The sequence below is a fragment of the Phaenicophaeus curvirostris genome, chromosome 6 (genome assembly GCF_032191515.1).
Source record: "Phaenicophaeus curvirostris isolate KB17595 chromosome 6, BPBGC_Pcur_1.0, whole genome shotgun sequence".
Lineage (NCBI taxonomy): Eukaryota > Metazoa > Chordata > Aves > Cuculiformes > Cuculidae > Phaenicophaeus > Phaenicophaeus curvirostris.
In genome coordinates, this window is record NC_091397.1 from 56,532,402 (window position 1) to 56,548,753 (window position 16,352).

Genomic DNA, 16,352 nt, shown 5'->3' on the forward strand with positions numbered 1-16,352 from the left:
CACCCTCCATTCCACACACCCCTACAACCCCCCACAACCCCCCTACATCCACACCCTTCCACGCCCTCAAACAACCTCCAAACGCCCACACACCCCTCCAGCCCCGCAAACAACTCCCCCTAAAACCCACACCCCCCTCCATCCCCCCACACCCTCCATTCACAGAATCACAGAATCACAGAATAACCAGGTTGGAAGAGACCCACACCCCCCACAACCCCCCTACACCCACGCACCCCTCCAGGCCCTCAAACAACCTCCAAACGCCCAGACACCCCCCTCTAACCCCGCCCCTATCCACACCCCCCCCAACCCCTGAAGCAGCCCCTCACCCCCCTCCCCTCAAGCAGCCCCCCCCCCATCCGGGGCAGCCCGGGCGCAGCGAGTGCGCATGCGCGGCGCGCGGGCCCCGCCCCCTCCCCGCTCGGCCCCGCCCGCCGCCGCCGCGTCACGAAGGCGCCCGGGCTCCTCCTCCTCCTCCTCGTCTCCCTCCTCCGTCCCTCGCCGCCGGCATGCCGAAACTGAGCAAGGAGGCCAAGCAGCGGCTCCAGCAGCTCTTCAAGGGCGGCCAGTTCGCCATCCGCTGGGGCTTCATCCCCGTCGTGCTCTACCTCGGTCAGTGGCGCGGGGGGGGGGGGGGGGAAGCAGGGAGCCGGGTTGGGGGGGAGGCGGGAGGAAGGGCGCGTGCGCGGGGGGGGGGGGGGGGGGGGGAAACGGGACCTCACGGCGCATGCGCGGCCGGAGCCTGAGGGACACGGGGCGGGGGGGGGGGCAGAGCTGCGCTGTAGCTTTCATAGAACAGGTTAGGTTGGAAAGTTGGAAAAGGCCTTTGAGATCGTCGAGTCCAACCCCACAAACTCCCTCCCCCACAGCCACTAAACCACGTCCCTGCGCTCCTCATCTTCTAAACGCCTCCTGGGATGGGAACCATCTGAGGTTGCTCAGAGCCAGCCTCGCCTTGGATGTTTGCAGGGATGGGGCATCCACCAGCTCTCTGGGCAACCTGTTCCAGTGTCCCACCACCTTTCGTGAAAAAAATTTCTTCCTCAGTGTCTAGTCTAATCATAGAATCATAGAATCACTAGGTTGGAAGAGACCCACCGGATCATCGAGTCCAACCATTCCTATCAAACACTAACCCATGCCCCTTAGCACCTCGTCCACCCGTCCCTTAAACCCCTCCAGGGAAGGTGACTCAACCCCCTCCCTGGGCAGCCTCTGCCAGGGACCAATGACCCTTTCTGTGAGGAATTTTTTCCTAATGTCCAGCCTAAATCTCCCCTGGCGGAGCTTGAGGCCATTCCCTCTTGTCCTGTCCCCTGTCACTTGGGAGAAGAGCCCAGCTCCCTCCTCTCTACAACCTCCTTTCAGATAAACTTTTCTTCTAGCTTAAAACCATTACTCCTTGTCCTATTGCTACATACCCCAAGTTTTCCCCCCATTTTGATTATGTTTTTTCTTTTAAAAAGAGGTGTTTTGTGCCCATTTCCCTTCCTGGAAGCTGTTCTCATGCTGGGAGCAGGTGATGAGGTGGCTGCGGTGGGTAGGGACCCTCTGGGGAGCAGGCTTAGCCTGCACCAGAGCAGCTCAGCAGCATGTGAAGCTGTGGACTAATCACCGATCAGAGGCTGCCAGGTTTGGTAGACTGACCTGTGTGCTTCCTGCCATCAGGAGTTGGTGCGTGAGGAGGAATTTACCTGGAGTCCTGCATTCAGTTCTGGAGTCCTCAGGCTGACTTGTGTGCTTCCTGCCATTAGGAGTCAGTGTGTGTGAGGAGGAATTCACCTGGAGTCCTGCATTTAGTTCTGGAGTCCTCAGCACAGGGAGGATATGGATCTCTTAGAGCAAGTCCAGAGGAGGGCCATGAAGATGTGCAGAGGGCTGGAACACATCCCGTATGAGGACAGTCTGAATGAACTTTTCAGCCTAGAGAAGAGAAGGCTCCAGGGAGACCTTATAGCAACATTCCAGCACTTAAAAGGGGCCTGCAGGAAAGCTGGGAAGGGGCTCTTTTATCGAGGAGTGCAGGGACAGGATGAGGGATAATGGTTTTAAGATGAAAGAGGGGAGATTTAGACTAGATATTAGTAAGAATTTTATTACTGTGAGGGTGGTGAGGCACTGGCGCAGGTTGTCCAGAGGAATGGATGCCGTGTCCCTGGAGGTGTTCAAGGACTGGTTGGAGGAGGATTTGATCTGCCCGAACTAGGGGGAGGTGTCCCTGCCTATGGCGGGGGTGTTGGAACTGGGTGATCTTTTAAGTTCCCTTACAACCCAAATCATCCTATCAAAGCTGCATGTGGCCAGGAGCTCTGCTTCGTGATGCCAGGAGTTGGCCAGCCTCTGGCTGAGGTTGAATTTCTAGCTAGGTGCAGGTTACAGTCTCTCCCAGAATGGTGTGTCTCCTGTTTCTGATCTTCAGTGGAGCATCAGCCTTGGCATCGTGCCTGGTGCCCAGGATGTATTCGACTTGCTTCTGTTATGGAGCTGGCTGGGCCACGGAGTTTGCGCTGTATGCCATCAGCTGTCCTTGCTCAAGAGCCTGACCTACTTAAGATAGGCACGTGTGCAATGGGCCTGATGCTTTTGTTCACTTCTTTCATAATAAGAGGTCCCAGGAAGGCTGATCCCCGCAGTTCTTCTGCCTTACTTTCTCTCCTAATTCTGTTGGGCTTTTTGGGAAAATCATCTAAAAGAGGCAAGCATTTTGCCCTTGAGTGCAGACATGAAGGAGCTTGATGTGTTTGCAGTCAAAGTTGGTAGGTTGTTTTAATTAATTGAAAGGAATGCAGTGCCCAGTTTGAAGGGCTTAGATTCTTCATTTAGTAACAGTCAGGAAAAAGTTGGTCTCTGCAACAGTTACATACGTGTTTTAACAACTACAAGTAACGGAGGTAATTTCAAATACTATGAAGAAAACTAACTGGCAGTATTAGGTTTAATGTTTAATTGCACTTCCATTTTTAGTTTATAAATTATTTTTAGCTGATAATTTTTGGCTGGGAATTTCAACAGTGTTTTGGGATCTAATTTTTATTTTACTTTTATGGCAGTATCTATGAATATGGGTAAGATGCTCTTTGTTCTGAGGAACACCAGAAGATATTAATTAAGTTACTTCACATCATGTAAAGTCATCTTATTGTGCTTACAGTTACGCTAGGCATCCTGATATTAGTGTGTTTCTGTTATGTAGTGGTGAGAAACTAATTTGTAGCAGTTTAACCTCACACCTCCAGACGATAAGCGTGCTTTCCCATCTCTATGTTGCTTTCATATAACTTTGTCTACTGTAATGAAAGGACATCAAGTGTAAGCAGATGGGAGGGGAACATGCAGGTGCCACCTTTGCTAACCATAGGCATTTGGAGGTTGCATGCACGCTATAGAATGGGAAGAACGTCTTTTCTGCTAGGATGACATTTGAATCTGGGAGGGAAGGTGTGGTGCAGGGGAAAGGCAAGAGGCTACACAGTCCTTCATGTCAATAATTGAAGGTGAATTTTTGTACTGACCCCTGAGTGTATGAAATACATGTTAAACTAGATGTAAGTGAGGAAACTTTCAGAAATCTTGAGCTTTTAACTTTCTCTGAAAGGCTTTCTAGGTCAGGATGGGATGCTCAGGGGATATATGAGAGAGCCTGGCATGTGAGTGTGCAATTACAGGTCATTAGTCAGGGGAATTTTTGTTTGTTTTTTCTAAACTTGCTTTGAAGCGGTTGTGGCCGTTCAACAGCTTCATGAATTTTAAAGCAATTTTGCTGGACAGTATGGCAACCGAAGCAAGTGGGTCAGGATGTTTAATAATCTCAAATCACACAAGGTTATCTTCAAAGAGCTAACCTAGCACCCGTGAAGTTAATAGAAGTTTTTCCATTAACCTTTATGGCCTATATTTCAAGCAAACTGACTTTAATTATTTATTTTCTGTAAATGAGGGAAGTAATGTATTTTTCATGTAGCATCCATTTCTAGATAGCAAGTGTAGGATTGAGAGTGAGTTGAACAGTGCGTGAATTGCATGATTCCCCTTCAGGACTTTTAATTTACAGTCCAGTGGGCAAAGGTGTTTCATACACTGAACCTTCAACTCCTTCCCTAGCATGCACATGCTCTAGTGAATTGCTATTTGAGTCATCAGCTGGGATGTACTGTTTGTAATTAACTGTATTTCCATTTTCCTGTGTGTTAGTAGATTGGCAAACATCTTGTTTCTTTGCAAGCTCAAGTAAAAGCTTTTCTAACAGTGCCAGTCAAAATAGAAGATTTTAGGTTTAAGTAATGTAACATTTAGATTTCTGTCATTCTGAATTGAGTGAACTGTTATTGAAATATTACTTTTAAGTTCTGCATCAGATGTCTTTGCAGAACATTGCCTGTTAAGGTGCTCACTTCTACCAGTCCTGCCCTACTAGGTTGTTTTCTGAACAGCATTTACAATTTGCACGTTCGTGTGTGCATGTAATGTGTGTCTGGATCTTTGGCGTAGATAACTTCCTGCATCTCACATATCTAGTTGTCCCTGAATTTTAAATCCGATAAAGTTGCAGATAAGATTTTTTTTTTTTTTAAATACATGAAACTGTGCACTTGTATTTATTTTCTCTGCTTTCTAACCCTGATAAGAATGTGCAATTTTTATTCAGGTTAGTATGTAACTTCATGAATCACAGTTCTCTGCTCTTTAGGTTTTCTTTTTTTGTTGCAGTTTAATGGGCTGGAGTAATTTGATGATGATTTAACTATGTAGGAATCTGCACATACATATTTTTATATACATATGTAATGTATTTTTCACTTCAGGTTTTAAGAGGGGTGCAGATCCTGGAATGCCTGAGCCAACTATCTGGAGGTATGTATCTGTTCCAAATGTTCATGCAGACCCAGTGCAGTTTTGGGTGTTGTCTCTGGACAGCAACAGTTGCAAAGGTTGTTTTCATCCACTGTTTTTAATTGTTCAGGGTGAAAGCATAGCTTGTTGAGGTTGTTTTTTCTATAGAGATACAGACGAGAAGACAGGAAAACACAAATTCTTGGGAGAGTCTTTCTCTTAATCTTGCATGGCTTTTAATGCTTGGGACTTCCTGTACCTTTTCAGTGGAAGTTACCCTTCTAATCAGTTGTAGAACTAATTTTTGCGAGGTTCCATACTGATGAATAACTTCTTAGCTTTCTAGCACAAATTTAAAACAAAACCCGATGTCCTTCTGCCTTTGCAAATATGGTAGTAACGCTACCTAACAGCTGCATAAAATAAAGGGCTGTGTCTTTCAATGTTAGTCACTGTTGTGAAGCAAAGTGCTTTTATGCATATTGCCTCTTGTGGGACTGTTAGTACTGCAATGTTATGGCAATAGTAATACTTGAATTCTTGTGCGTTTGAGTTTTATTGGATGGCTTACGTGAGTCTAATTAAGTGTGACTCTTCCGTTATTCTTGAAATAACTTTGGTTACTGTGCAGAACCAGGTATTCCTATTCCTAATATTCCAAATCCTAATTGATGTTTGCAAAGCAGTCTATTAAGTCTTCTAGCTTCATATAGTTACAATGTATAGAAAACCCATTTTTATGTTTCAGTGATTCAAGGTAGCTACTTTTAACTAGAAAAAGTGTCAAGATCATGTTACAATTTCAGTAAAATCTTACTGTCTTAAGAATTAACTTGCTGAAGGTGTTTGTTTATTGACAGTGTTTCTGTGTTGAGATTCACTAGCAATTAGAGACTTATTCACTTGGTCTATTGACTGTGTGTCTATATAGCATGGAGTATGTATTTCATACCAGAGTGTATGTACATAAGTGCCAGAAGCATGCATTCAGTCTAATCTGAACATTACAGATGCACATTTTTCTGGGCACGTGTTCACGCTTTACTATAGGCTTAAATTTTATTTTAAAGGTGACTTTATTCCAGTATTAGGGGGTAGTATTTATTCTATGCATTTACAGGGCTGTTCCTTCAGACTTATGCATTACAAATATCCATTTAAAAGCAAGTGCATGCAGCAAATCTGACTTTCCTTTCCTCCCCCCTCCCCTTTCAGTCTACTTTGGGGATGAAGGATGTGGCGATCCTGTTCTAGAACCAGCTGATGGACAGAGAAAGTGTCTGAAGATTCGTACATTCCAGAGGATGAGGCGGACACTTACACCAGTTGGCTCAATCAGTTCGCTAATGACATAGGTTGTACATACAACAAAATGGAGTTTATATGGACCTAACTTATTTGCACTACAGTGTAATTAAATAAATACGATTTGAATGGATACACATTGTTTTGAAGTCTTTACAGAAGTATAATATAGTAATTTCTTTATTACAGGAAGGATAACCCGTTGTGTGTGGGGTTTTTTTTCCTAAAATATGCTGACATTCAACTCTCATACTTATCCCTGTTATGATGGTTTTGGGGGCAAAGATTCCTTTTTATCTTCACAATAACTAGAAAACTGAGCTAATGATTTAAATACTCCAATATTCTTTAACGATTCCTTGCCTGATTATTGATAAGCCTCTGCAGCTGCCCACTATGCTGACCTGGGTGGTTTTTTCCAGAGGAGGGGTGGTGTGTTCCTGCCTCGTGGATTTGTTCATCTCTGGATTGAGAGATACATATGCTTTTCCTGACATAGCCAGACGGTAAAAAGTAAGAAGTAAACTTTTCTGCCAAATTTATCTTTAAAGACTGTACATCTTCCATAGTTTGTGGTAGTGTGGGATGACAAGATATAAGTGCTCCATTTGTGTGTGTGTATATGTATACAGTCCTCTTACAATAAGAAGAAAGAAATTACACTAAGCAAGGTGTATGCTCTATCTTTACTCCAAAGTCTTGCTCTTTGCAATGTTATTGGTTTGACTTCAGTTGGTTTTCTTCCTTTCAACACTGAAATTCAAGCACTGAAATGGCAACTGCTTGGTTTCTGTCAAACAGAAGCTGCACTGGGTAGATCCAGGTTTAGTGTTTGATAGGAATTGTTGGACTTGATGATCTGGTGGGTCTCTTCCAACCTGGTGATTCTATGATCTCTCACTTCTAGAATTGTACAAGCTAGTTTGTATCTGTGCAGTGATTTAAAAAAGAATGTTTATTGGCTCCAAATTATAGTTTAGACAAAAGTATTCTAGAGTTCAGATTTTTTTTTTTAACCCCATGTGTTCTCACACAGTTTTTCCATTAATTAAATATGTAAGGAATAGGAGATTCCTCAATTTCTCATCTGCTGTGAAAATTTATGGTAAAATGTTGCTGCATTTAAGGGCAGATCTTAGTGGCAAGAAAATCAGAAATGAGCCAAGGGGATAAAAGTTACATTGAAATATAAGAATCGGGAAGAAAAAAAAGTAGGAAACATTTATGAGTGCTAATGCAAACCATGTTCTTTAAAATTTCATTAATCATGGTAATTAAATGAAATGTCATGAAATGGTGAGATAGCTTATAGTAGATGCAGGGGAATAAAGCAAGGACTGAACACAAACCACTGTTCTTGTGACTCTATATCCTGTTCGTAATGCAGCTCGTCTACTGCCTTTTTTCTTATGGTAATTTGAGATGAAAGTAACTGTTTAGATGTCTTATATTGTGAAATAATTCAAATTCTGATGGTTTTTCTTGGCTGATCCTAATTACAATAGTGATGAAATAATCTGTTGGTACTTGATAGTGGCTTTAACAATGATCAGGAACATTTTTCTTCAGTTGAATCTAGTGAAATAACCTGAGATATTCAGTACTAAGAGATAACGTACTCAGTATAAACTAATTCAGATTTCTCAAAATCAAAGTTTGCATTTCACAAGGGTGTACAGTGAGAAGATGGACACAAACACCTGTAGAAGTGTACTTCATGTGCTCTGTTTTGTGTCAGACATTTGGGGATGTGGTTTGTGGGTCTTAACTGCCACATGGTTGTTCTGGTGTCTTTCCAAGAATAATAGTATTTGGCAAGAGGTAGAGAAATAGGGAAGTTTTCTCATCTCTTTCATTAAAAGTTTTACATAAGTATGATGTATCAAGCACGGGCCGGATTCTGTGACTTCACCATACTGAAAATTTCCCTTAAAAGTAATTGTTTTTCTGGTACTTGGAATTGTTGGATAAATACTGCTTGTGCAATTTTAAAATTTCACTAAGCATGTTGGATAGCAAACTTGGTAATTCACTGCTATTGTGGAAATAAGTGAAATTATTTTTTTCAAAAAAAAAATCAAGTATGGTTCAGGAAAGTCATTAGCGTAGAACTTTTTGGGTTTCAAATTGAGGGGAAAAAGTGTCTTTCATACTACATTCAAGGCGAGCGCAATTGAATTTGATTTGCACAGCTGGTGTTTCATTCAGTATAGGTCTCTTTCTGAAACTAAAAGGTGAGTGAAACTCCTTTAAATAAACATACCTTTTTTTCCTCCTGGAAAAAAAAGAACAAGCATTAACCATATGTTTTGGTAATTAATTGTGAGGTAGCAAAAACCAGAATGGGAGTGAATATTTTTTGTGTTTAAAAATGAAGGAATCTTTGGTAGTAATGTCTTAAAATTATTTTGCAATTATCATTTTCACAAAATTTGGACATGCTTATAAGAGTATCAAGACTTTTTCTTTTTGGTGATGCTAGAGGAAAGAGGGCAGGTCTCTGGAGTAGAGTGGAGGGGCTCGTTTGTCATGGCTGTGGGCTAGGAACTTGAAGTTAGGTGTTACTTGGTCTGAGATTTTTAATCTCCTTTTACTTTTCTATCTTTCTGGTAAAACCTGAGCGTTTTATTTTACTGTTGGATGGGGTACACTTAAAGAACAAACATGAGCTCCCCTGCTTGACTGTATTGACCTCTGTCAAGTGAATTGGTGGCTTCTGCAGCCAAATAGTGATTCTTTCCTGTAGTGGGGTTTGTGATGCAGTCCTGCAAGACCATGTATGAACTCTTAGCGTTGAAGTAAAGTCAGTGAGTTTAGTTTGCTGAAAATTGAGCTGTGACTTCCACAGCCAAGCTCAAGGCTACAATCTGTGATGTGTGAAATAAAATCATTGATGCCTTACTGTGTGCTGTGGAGATTGTACTAACTTTGATTTAACTTCCTCTGATCTTACATGGAGATAATTAATTCTTCAGCTGCATGTCTGCGTGCCTGCAAAGTGGAGGTGGACTGTGCTGGTGGTCACCTTAGTGTCAGAGAAATATCCCAGGTGGGAGGCTGTCTCTGGAGCCTATTGTACCTTGTGCAGGAGAGTGAGGGGAATGTTTCCACCTGGACCAGTCTTAGGAAGATCAAAGTGTGCTGTGGTTCTTGGCTCACTGCTGCTTGCCAAAACCAAAGGTGTCTTGAGGACTTTAATACAAGAAGAGTGCCCTGTTCTCCATCTTCAGTGACCTGCAGTCCCATGCCTGTGATCCTTTCACATCAGGAAGGCAATGTTTCTCCATGTCAGAAAGTGCTGGTTGGCATCTCAGCCACTTGCTGTGGGTGTGACAATGGCAGCAGTGGCTTTTGTTTGGTCTTCAAAGATGGTATCTGTGAACAAGGGATTGTCCTTAGCCCAGAACTGAAGAAACAGGCTGTTTCTTCACCTCCAGCCAAAATGTGTGTGAAATACTTGCAAAGTGTCAGGAGGTTCTGATGGGCGAGGAGCAATATGGTGTCCTGTCTTCTGAATATCTTGTTCACTGGCACGTTAAAACTGCCTCTTCTGTCATTGCATTCAGCTGGAGTCAGAAGATCAGTTACAACCTGGTACCGTTTGGTATTTGAGGTGGACAGCAGCTCTTTAGCTTTTGGTTGTGACAACTCCTTAGCAAAGCATCTCCTACAAGCTTGGCTTTGAGGAGCTGCCCTCAGGTGTGGGCATAGCAAACAGCGGAAAGGGGCATGAGAGACATGGGGCTAAAAGTAATGCAGGAAGGGAGAAAGCTAGGGTCCTGAAATGAGAATAAAGGTCAGAAGAAGAATAAGGAGTAGGAAAAGCAGACAAGATCTTTTAGAGTCAAAATTAAGTAAGAAGTGAGGAAAGGACCAGCATGGACGTGAGAGAGCCCTGTGGTGCTTCATGTGTGATAATGAGGGAGTCTTGTGTTTGGTGGGTTTCTTGGTCTTGATGTGTGGGCTTGGGATCTCCTGGAGTTTGGATGTGAAAAATTGTACTAAATGGGATAACAAAAAAGGATATCTGGCTTTCCAGATAAATTTGTTCTTAATAAGTTAATCTACAAAGGAACCTACCTTTTTGTTACAAAAAACTCTTCAGAGACTGGCTATTTGTGAGGCAAAAAAGGAGCTGATGAGAACTTTAGAACGAGTATTTAATTCTATTACAAATTCCTGATGTAGACGTGGCTGATAGAAAGTCACTGTACTGTATCTCATCACAGTTATAAAACAGGATATATCACTATATATCCTGAATGTTTTTGGAAAGATCTCATTACAGGCTTGGAATTTAAGCTATGATGATACTGATGTTATATTTGGAAATAACATTTCATTACATCTCTTCTCACCACACCAGTAGAGACCACATCCTGGTTAAAGTTCATATGACTAATTTAATTTTTACAAGTAACTACTTAATTGCAATTTCTAAGTACTTTTCCATGATGATGTGCAGTACAATAGCTGTTTCTTGATTAAGTTTGTGGGTTACATGCATTATTTCTTGCTTATGCTTATGTTAATTCAGGATTAGGGGATGGGTAAGGCAGAGGGCATGCTTATCTGCTAAATGGAAAAGGGTATTTACTCTCTGTTTATTTCTTCTGACTGAAAAGTCAGTTCTAAGTTTCTAACAAAAATAAGTTCAAGCAACTTCAAAGTAGCAAGCCATTATTAGTTCTTCTCTTTTTACTTGAGGATGGGACTTAGAGCTTTCCCTAAGTGATTTTTGCTGTTGTATGTCTGTGTAATATCTCTAAGTGATTCTTTTAGGTAATAGAACTGTTAGTACAATTTTCTTATACATCATAATGTCCCTATTTTATGGTACAGAACGTAGAACTATCTATTAATATATAATTTCAAAGGAATAAAGAAACACCTAATCATAAATACATTTGCTGTTATTGAATCCAGTCAGAATTTTGCCCTCAGTACAGTTAAACCAGAAAAATACTGTTAGGTAAGCGCTGTCTGATAGAAATAAGTGTGTCATGGCAAATCAGATCTTAGTTTTCTGAATCTGAAGATTAATATTCTTCTTCTCATGGAAGATTGAATGTTCTTAGATTCTGGTTTCTGAATAGAAATTTAGATTGCAAAATTTATGTAGTGTGTTTTCTGATGAGTGCCAAGGTCAGTCTTGAAAGTACACCAAGATTGGGTTAAATATGTTTAGATTATGGAAATTTATTTATTTTATTACGACTACAGGGAAGTAATGGTATTTCAGTGTTGGAGCCTGCAGAGGTTGCATTTTCTGGGGATGAAGGCGTGGAGTTTGGTTTTCTTTATCAAAAAGAAGAAAGAAACTCACTGAGAGAGATCAGAAGGGGTTTATGGAAAGCTTCCTATCCAATATCACAAGGTTTGTAGTGATGCGTATATATATGTATTTGGCAGCATTTCTTTACCACTAGGATCTGATTGATGTCCGCTATCGTATGCTTACCTTTCCCCCAATTTATCTTTTACATTGAATGCGGAGAAGATTACTAGTTTCAAATAACTGTGGCTAATTTAGAGGGAAGTTTGCCATCAAGTTAAGCCAACCTAATGGCTCATTACTGCTGAAAAGTCATCCTGCTCCCCTTGCTTCCACGGTGACCTAACTCTTGTAGCATCAGCTCCGTCCTGCTAACCTCACCTGCCATCAGCTGTTAATAAAACCTGTGAAGGTACTAGAGATACAGACAGTCGCTTTCAAGTAGCTGTTGTTCTTCGTGCCAAATTTTAGCATTTACATCAGTACATAGGCTTACTGGGCAGGGAATGGTAGTGCAGCCTGCAAAGTGAATCAGGCTGAAACGTTTTCCTTTTTTATTAGAAAAAAATCTTACATGTCTGATGGAAAAAGATATGGTTAAAAAATGGAAAAATGATACTTCAGACACTGTCATTGTGGAAAAACAATTGCATTACAGATTGCTTTTGTATTAGGTTGCATTCTTTTTATTTTTTTTTTCCTCTTGTCTGGCATTTTAGTGTCATGTCTACAGCACTGAGGAAAATTTTGTTTCTTATCTTGAACACTGTCTCTTAATACTATGGGCTTTCTTGCATGCTATGGAGTTTATGCATGCTTTTTAACTTAGTTTTACCTTCTTCCTGCATTGGCAAGGCAAATTCAGGATGAAGGGAGTTACTAATCAACGGAGCATTTGGAAATCTGTGTGTGAGGTTAATGAGCAGAGATTCCAGGGGAATATGGGGAAGGTCTACCTGGGATATGTGGGGAGAGGCTGGTCCTGTACAGCAGCAGCCAGAATGCTTCTTTGCTGAGTAGTTTCCTGGTTTTTATCAGCAATTATCAACAGGTCTTTTTGATTGAGTTTTTTTTTTGCCTCACTTCGTGAGTTTGCTGTCAGTTAAGTGGAGCTCTTTTCAATAAAAGTGTTGAGGTATTTCATTGTTGCTAGAAGTAGCACAGCGATTTTTGAGGACTGATTTATAAGAGGAACACTTGCTTTTGCTATTGCTCTGTTTATGTGTTTGTGCTGGTCTGCTAACTACAATGTTCCTGTGTGCTTGTTAATTGTAAAATAGTTTCTACACAGCAGACTGGAGAAGGGACAATAAGTTGGTTAGTTTGAGGGGCCCCACAGCATACTCAAGAGTGTTTAGTTCTCCTCTGACCTCCATATGAATCCATAGGCACAATTGAGTGTAGATTTCAGCAAGCAGTGCTTACGCTGGGGACAATCCCTACAGTTGGCACAGTGACAGCGAAACCATGGCCAACAGGGCAGCAGCTGCATTCAAGTACCCTGAGAACTGCTGATGTCTGTGGAGCGACCACAGGTAAATTGATGATCCTCTCCGTCTCCCCCTCTCCGTCTCCCCCTCTCCGTCTCCCCCTCTCCGTCTCCCCCTCTCCGTCTCCCCCTCTCCGTCTCCCCCTCTCCGTCTCCCTCTCCCTCCTCACATAGTCATACTAAAGTCTTTAAAAGGTCCAATGTAGGATCCACATTTGATTCTCAGCTATTACGGACATAATAAGGGCCAGAACGGTCTCTAACCAAATGGTCACTAAAAAAATTCCTGTGAAGGTAAGCTGTGAAAAAGCCAAACTGGGCTTTCCTAATGTCTCCTCCAGTACGTGTCCAGATGGCCAAAGCAGGGTCTTCTGTGCTGTGAGAAAACCCCATTCACCACAGACATCATGAAAGTGACTTCCCTGAGGTCTCCTTATTCATCCTTGAGACATTGCACAACTCAAGATGTTGCTTTTACCATATTGGGCAAAGCTGTGGTTTGGTTTGGTTTGGTTTGAGCCTCTGAGGTGCAGGTGGACTGCTCACTGTTTTGGCATCTCCATCAATGCATATGTGGACAATTGGATTGCTCAGAGGAAGAGGAGAATCTACTGACACCCTTATCCACATTCCAGCATTTGCCTTTCATGTCCTCATCTGCACCGACTAAGCTCGAGGGGGGCTCCTGCTCCTTGTATCCCTTGTGTGTGCTGTGAATTCCTTGAGTATGAGCATAGGAGGTATTCACACTACCACAATGAAGCAGATAATACAGCTAAGGAACATTTGAGCGATTTGGTACTCTGGCTGAGGACCTGTTGTTTTTTTATCTACAGTGTTCAAGACTGTATTCACGCTCTGTGAGGTAGTCATGCTAGTGGAATACAAATTACAAAAGACGAGTGCATTAGATTGCTAAGGGTCACTGACTTCTCCACAGCAATATGTTGATTTGTAACTCCTAAGGAAAGAACCTAAATTTTTTTTCCTGCTTCTTGGGAGAGGGGAGAGATGCTTAATCAAACTTTGAAAATTCTCTTGGATGACAGCAGTAAGTCTAATCAGATGATGGCATTCATGTCAAAGCTGTTAATGTGGTATCTTACCATTTTATTTGTTTAAAAGAGATTGCTTGACAATTACAATTTTGTGGGGTGTTCCTTGTTAAATATAGAGGGCTAATTGTTTATTTGTTTTTCAATAGCAATGATGCTTTTTCTTGTTCATTCTTCAGTGCCATGTTCAGTGCATCTGGTTCCTTTATATCCCATTTTAAGAATGATGTGTTGTTCAAGCTGTGTATGTATGTGCGTGTATGTACAATGTAGGTTACTGACCTAATTATATAGATAAAATTTAAATTCTTGAAAGTGGCTATTTTGTTAATTGCAGGAATTAAAAATTGGATAGAGAACCTTAGTCTTATTTAAAGTTCGAACAGCTCATACAGTTGTTTTTATTTAAAATCAACTTTTATTTGTTCTAAAAATATAAATAAGTCATAAATAACATCTCTCAAATATTTTAAAAGCATAAGTTATACAAAATTTTCCTGGCTTCTGAAAATATTTTTTGGTTGAATACATATTTAGTAAAATAATATTCTGAATAGTACCCTTAGAAATGAAATAAAATACATCCTTTGTTTAAATTATTTCTAAATATCAGAAAAATAAATAGGAAACACTAGAATTTAATAAATATTTTAAATACAATAAATAGGTTCCTAGAAGGAAATGAGAATATATAAAAATGCAAATCATTGTTACTATTTCTGGTTCTTAAAACAGAACAACACTGTCATCTGCCACATGACAGATTTGTAACAAAGGATTGTGCCTGAATTAAAACATTCAGGCACTGATACTCCTGGTGTTTAGCAAGTAGCGAATGGCCCTCACGGTTTTCTCCATAAACGAAGTAAAGTCTCGGAGGATAAGGTGGGTAGTGATTTTCTCTATCCAGGTCTTATCAGACTTCAGCTTTGCGCGGAGGGATTCTTGGGTAGCTGAGTCTGGGATGACCACTTCATCGGGATTGATCACCTGTGAAAAGGAAAATATTGGGGTCCCCTGGTTAAAATTCTGTAATTGAGCTTGTTGGAGAGCATCAGTTAATGAGTTCCTTATCACCTGTGTATACACCCTTCCTGTATAGTGGATGGCAGACCCCCCTGGGACGTAGGCTTCCCTAGAGCCCTACTAGGTTTGAGGTTGATGCCTGCTATGATTATTGGGGAAGAACTGGAAGGTCTTGTCTGATCTATATTGCTTGTTCTGGCTTGAATGCAACATCTGGCCTCGCAGTCCAGCTTGCAGGATGGTATAGATTGATAAACCTCTCCTGCTATCTGCCAACCACGTGGTTGGTTGGGAAGATGCTGATCGTGATTTGTCCTAAGCTGTACTGGCTGCTTCATCCTGAGTCATAAGTGAATTAGATGATGTTGGAGTACTCTCACATTTTGTAGTAGAGTAACAGTTTCTAAAGATGTGAAACTCGTTCAGCTACTTTCCAGGCATTTAGGCACGTGGGAGACTTAAGCGTTGCCAGCTTTCACTGGTGTGTGGGATCTTAACTGCGAAATGAGAAAAAGGGAGTTACATGCCTAATGCTGACTGGAAAGTCAGGCCTGGAAAATGCAAGTAGGTGACTTCTGAAAATGGCAGTTACTCACCCAAATCATGGAGCTGTTTGAGACAATTTGGGATCTAAAAGTCTAATAAAAAAAGCGGCTGCTTCATCCTGGGTTTAGGATCTCTTCTACCCTTTAACAAGTCACAAAAGCATGCACGCCTCTTTCTGGAACACCTTTCTTTTTTAGTAGTATGAATATTCCTTCTGTCCAGACTACTTGGAAGTGGATTCTCGTTGCACCCCTACTTCCTGGTATATCCATCTCCTTGTTGCATGCTGTAAAAGTTTGTGTCTGGGTGTCCAGACCAGTATTGTGCTGGTGGATCTACTTGACCACAAGCGGCAGAACCTGTCCTTCGCTCCTTTGCCTTAAATAGCAGATAAATTTCTAAAGAAAAATGTTCAGCCTGGAGGTGAAGACTCCTCTCTCAAAAACTAGTTTCTGCAAGTACAGGTTTTGCTTTTGGTCACTGTGCTTATTTCTGCCTGTTCCAGTTACCTCATTCCTACTAATTTTCTAAAAATTCTCGTCTTCCCCAGTTACAAAACGAACTTTCTGTAAACTCATATATCAAGTTGGAAGTCAGGTGTTAGTTGCTGTCTTGTGACAGGACTATTCTTCTTAGCTAGCACAGTGTGAAAAAAGCAGGTCAGCTCCCTTTCAGTTAAAGAATGATGACGTAAATAAATAGGTTAGGAAAGCTATGGCAAACACACAATGGGCTTTTCAGATGTCAAAAAGGAGCCAGAAGGAAATAATGCCTAGAGATTTCTGCAGTCCTTACTCACCTGGGTAGTTCTTACTCAGGCAAA

The 16,352-nt window shown here is 41.5% G+C and overlaps 2 protein-coding genes across 2 annotated transcripts in view; one reads left to right on the plus strand and one right to left on the minus strand.

The window, feature by feature from the left end:
* Positions 1–430: 430 nt before the first annotated feature.
* On the plus strand, positions 431–6,271 carry TOMM7 (translocase of outer mitochondrial membrane 7). The gene is made up of 3 exons (XM_069860292.1): positions 431–615; positions 4,806–4,854; positions 6,049–6,271. Exons 1-3 carry the CDS (start codon positions 513–515, stop codon positions 6,062–6,064), a joined length of 168 nt encoding a protein of 55 aa, XP_069716393.1. The 5' UTR covers positions 431–512; the 3' UTR covers positions 6,065–6,271.
* Positions 6,272–14,477: 8,206 nt separating this feature from the next.
* The window catches only part of IL6 (interleukin 6), a 4,744-nt gene continuing 2,869 nt past the window's right edge, over positions 14,478–16,352 (minus strand). Inside the window, 1 exon segment of the mRNA XM_069859076.1 lies at positions 14,478–14,947. Coding sequence (XP_069715177.1) covers positions 14,756–14,947 — 192 coding nt within the window. The 3' untranslated portion in view covers positions 14,478–14,755.

Coding starts and splice junctions, on each gene's coding strand:
- TOMM7 (XM_069860292.1), top strand. CDS start 513: ATGCCGAAACTGAGCAAGGAGGCCAAGCAGCGGCTCCAGCAGCTCTTC. Junction 616..4,805: donor CCCCGTCGTGCTCTACCTCG/GTCAGTGGCGCG, acceptor TTTTCACTTCAG/GTTTTAAGAGGGGTGCAGAT.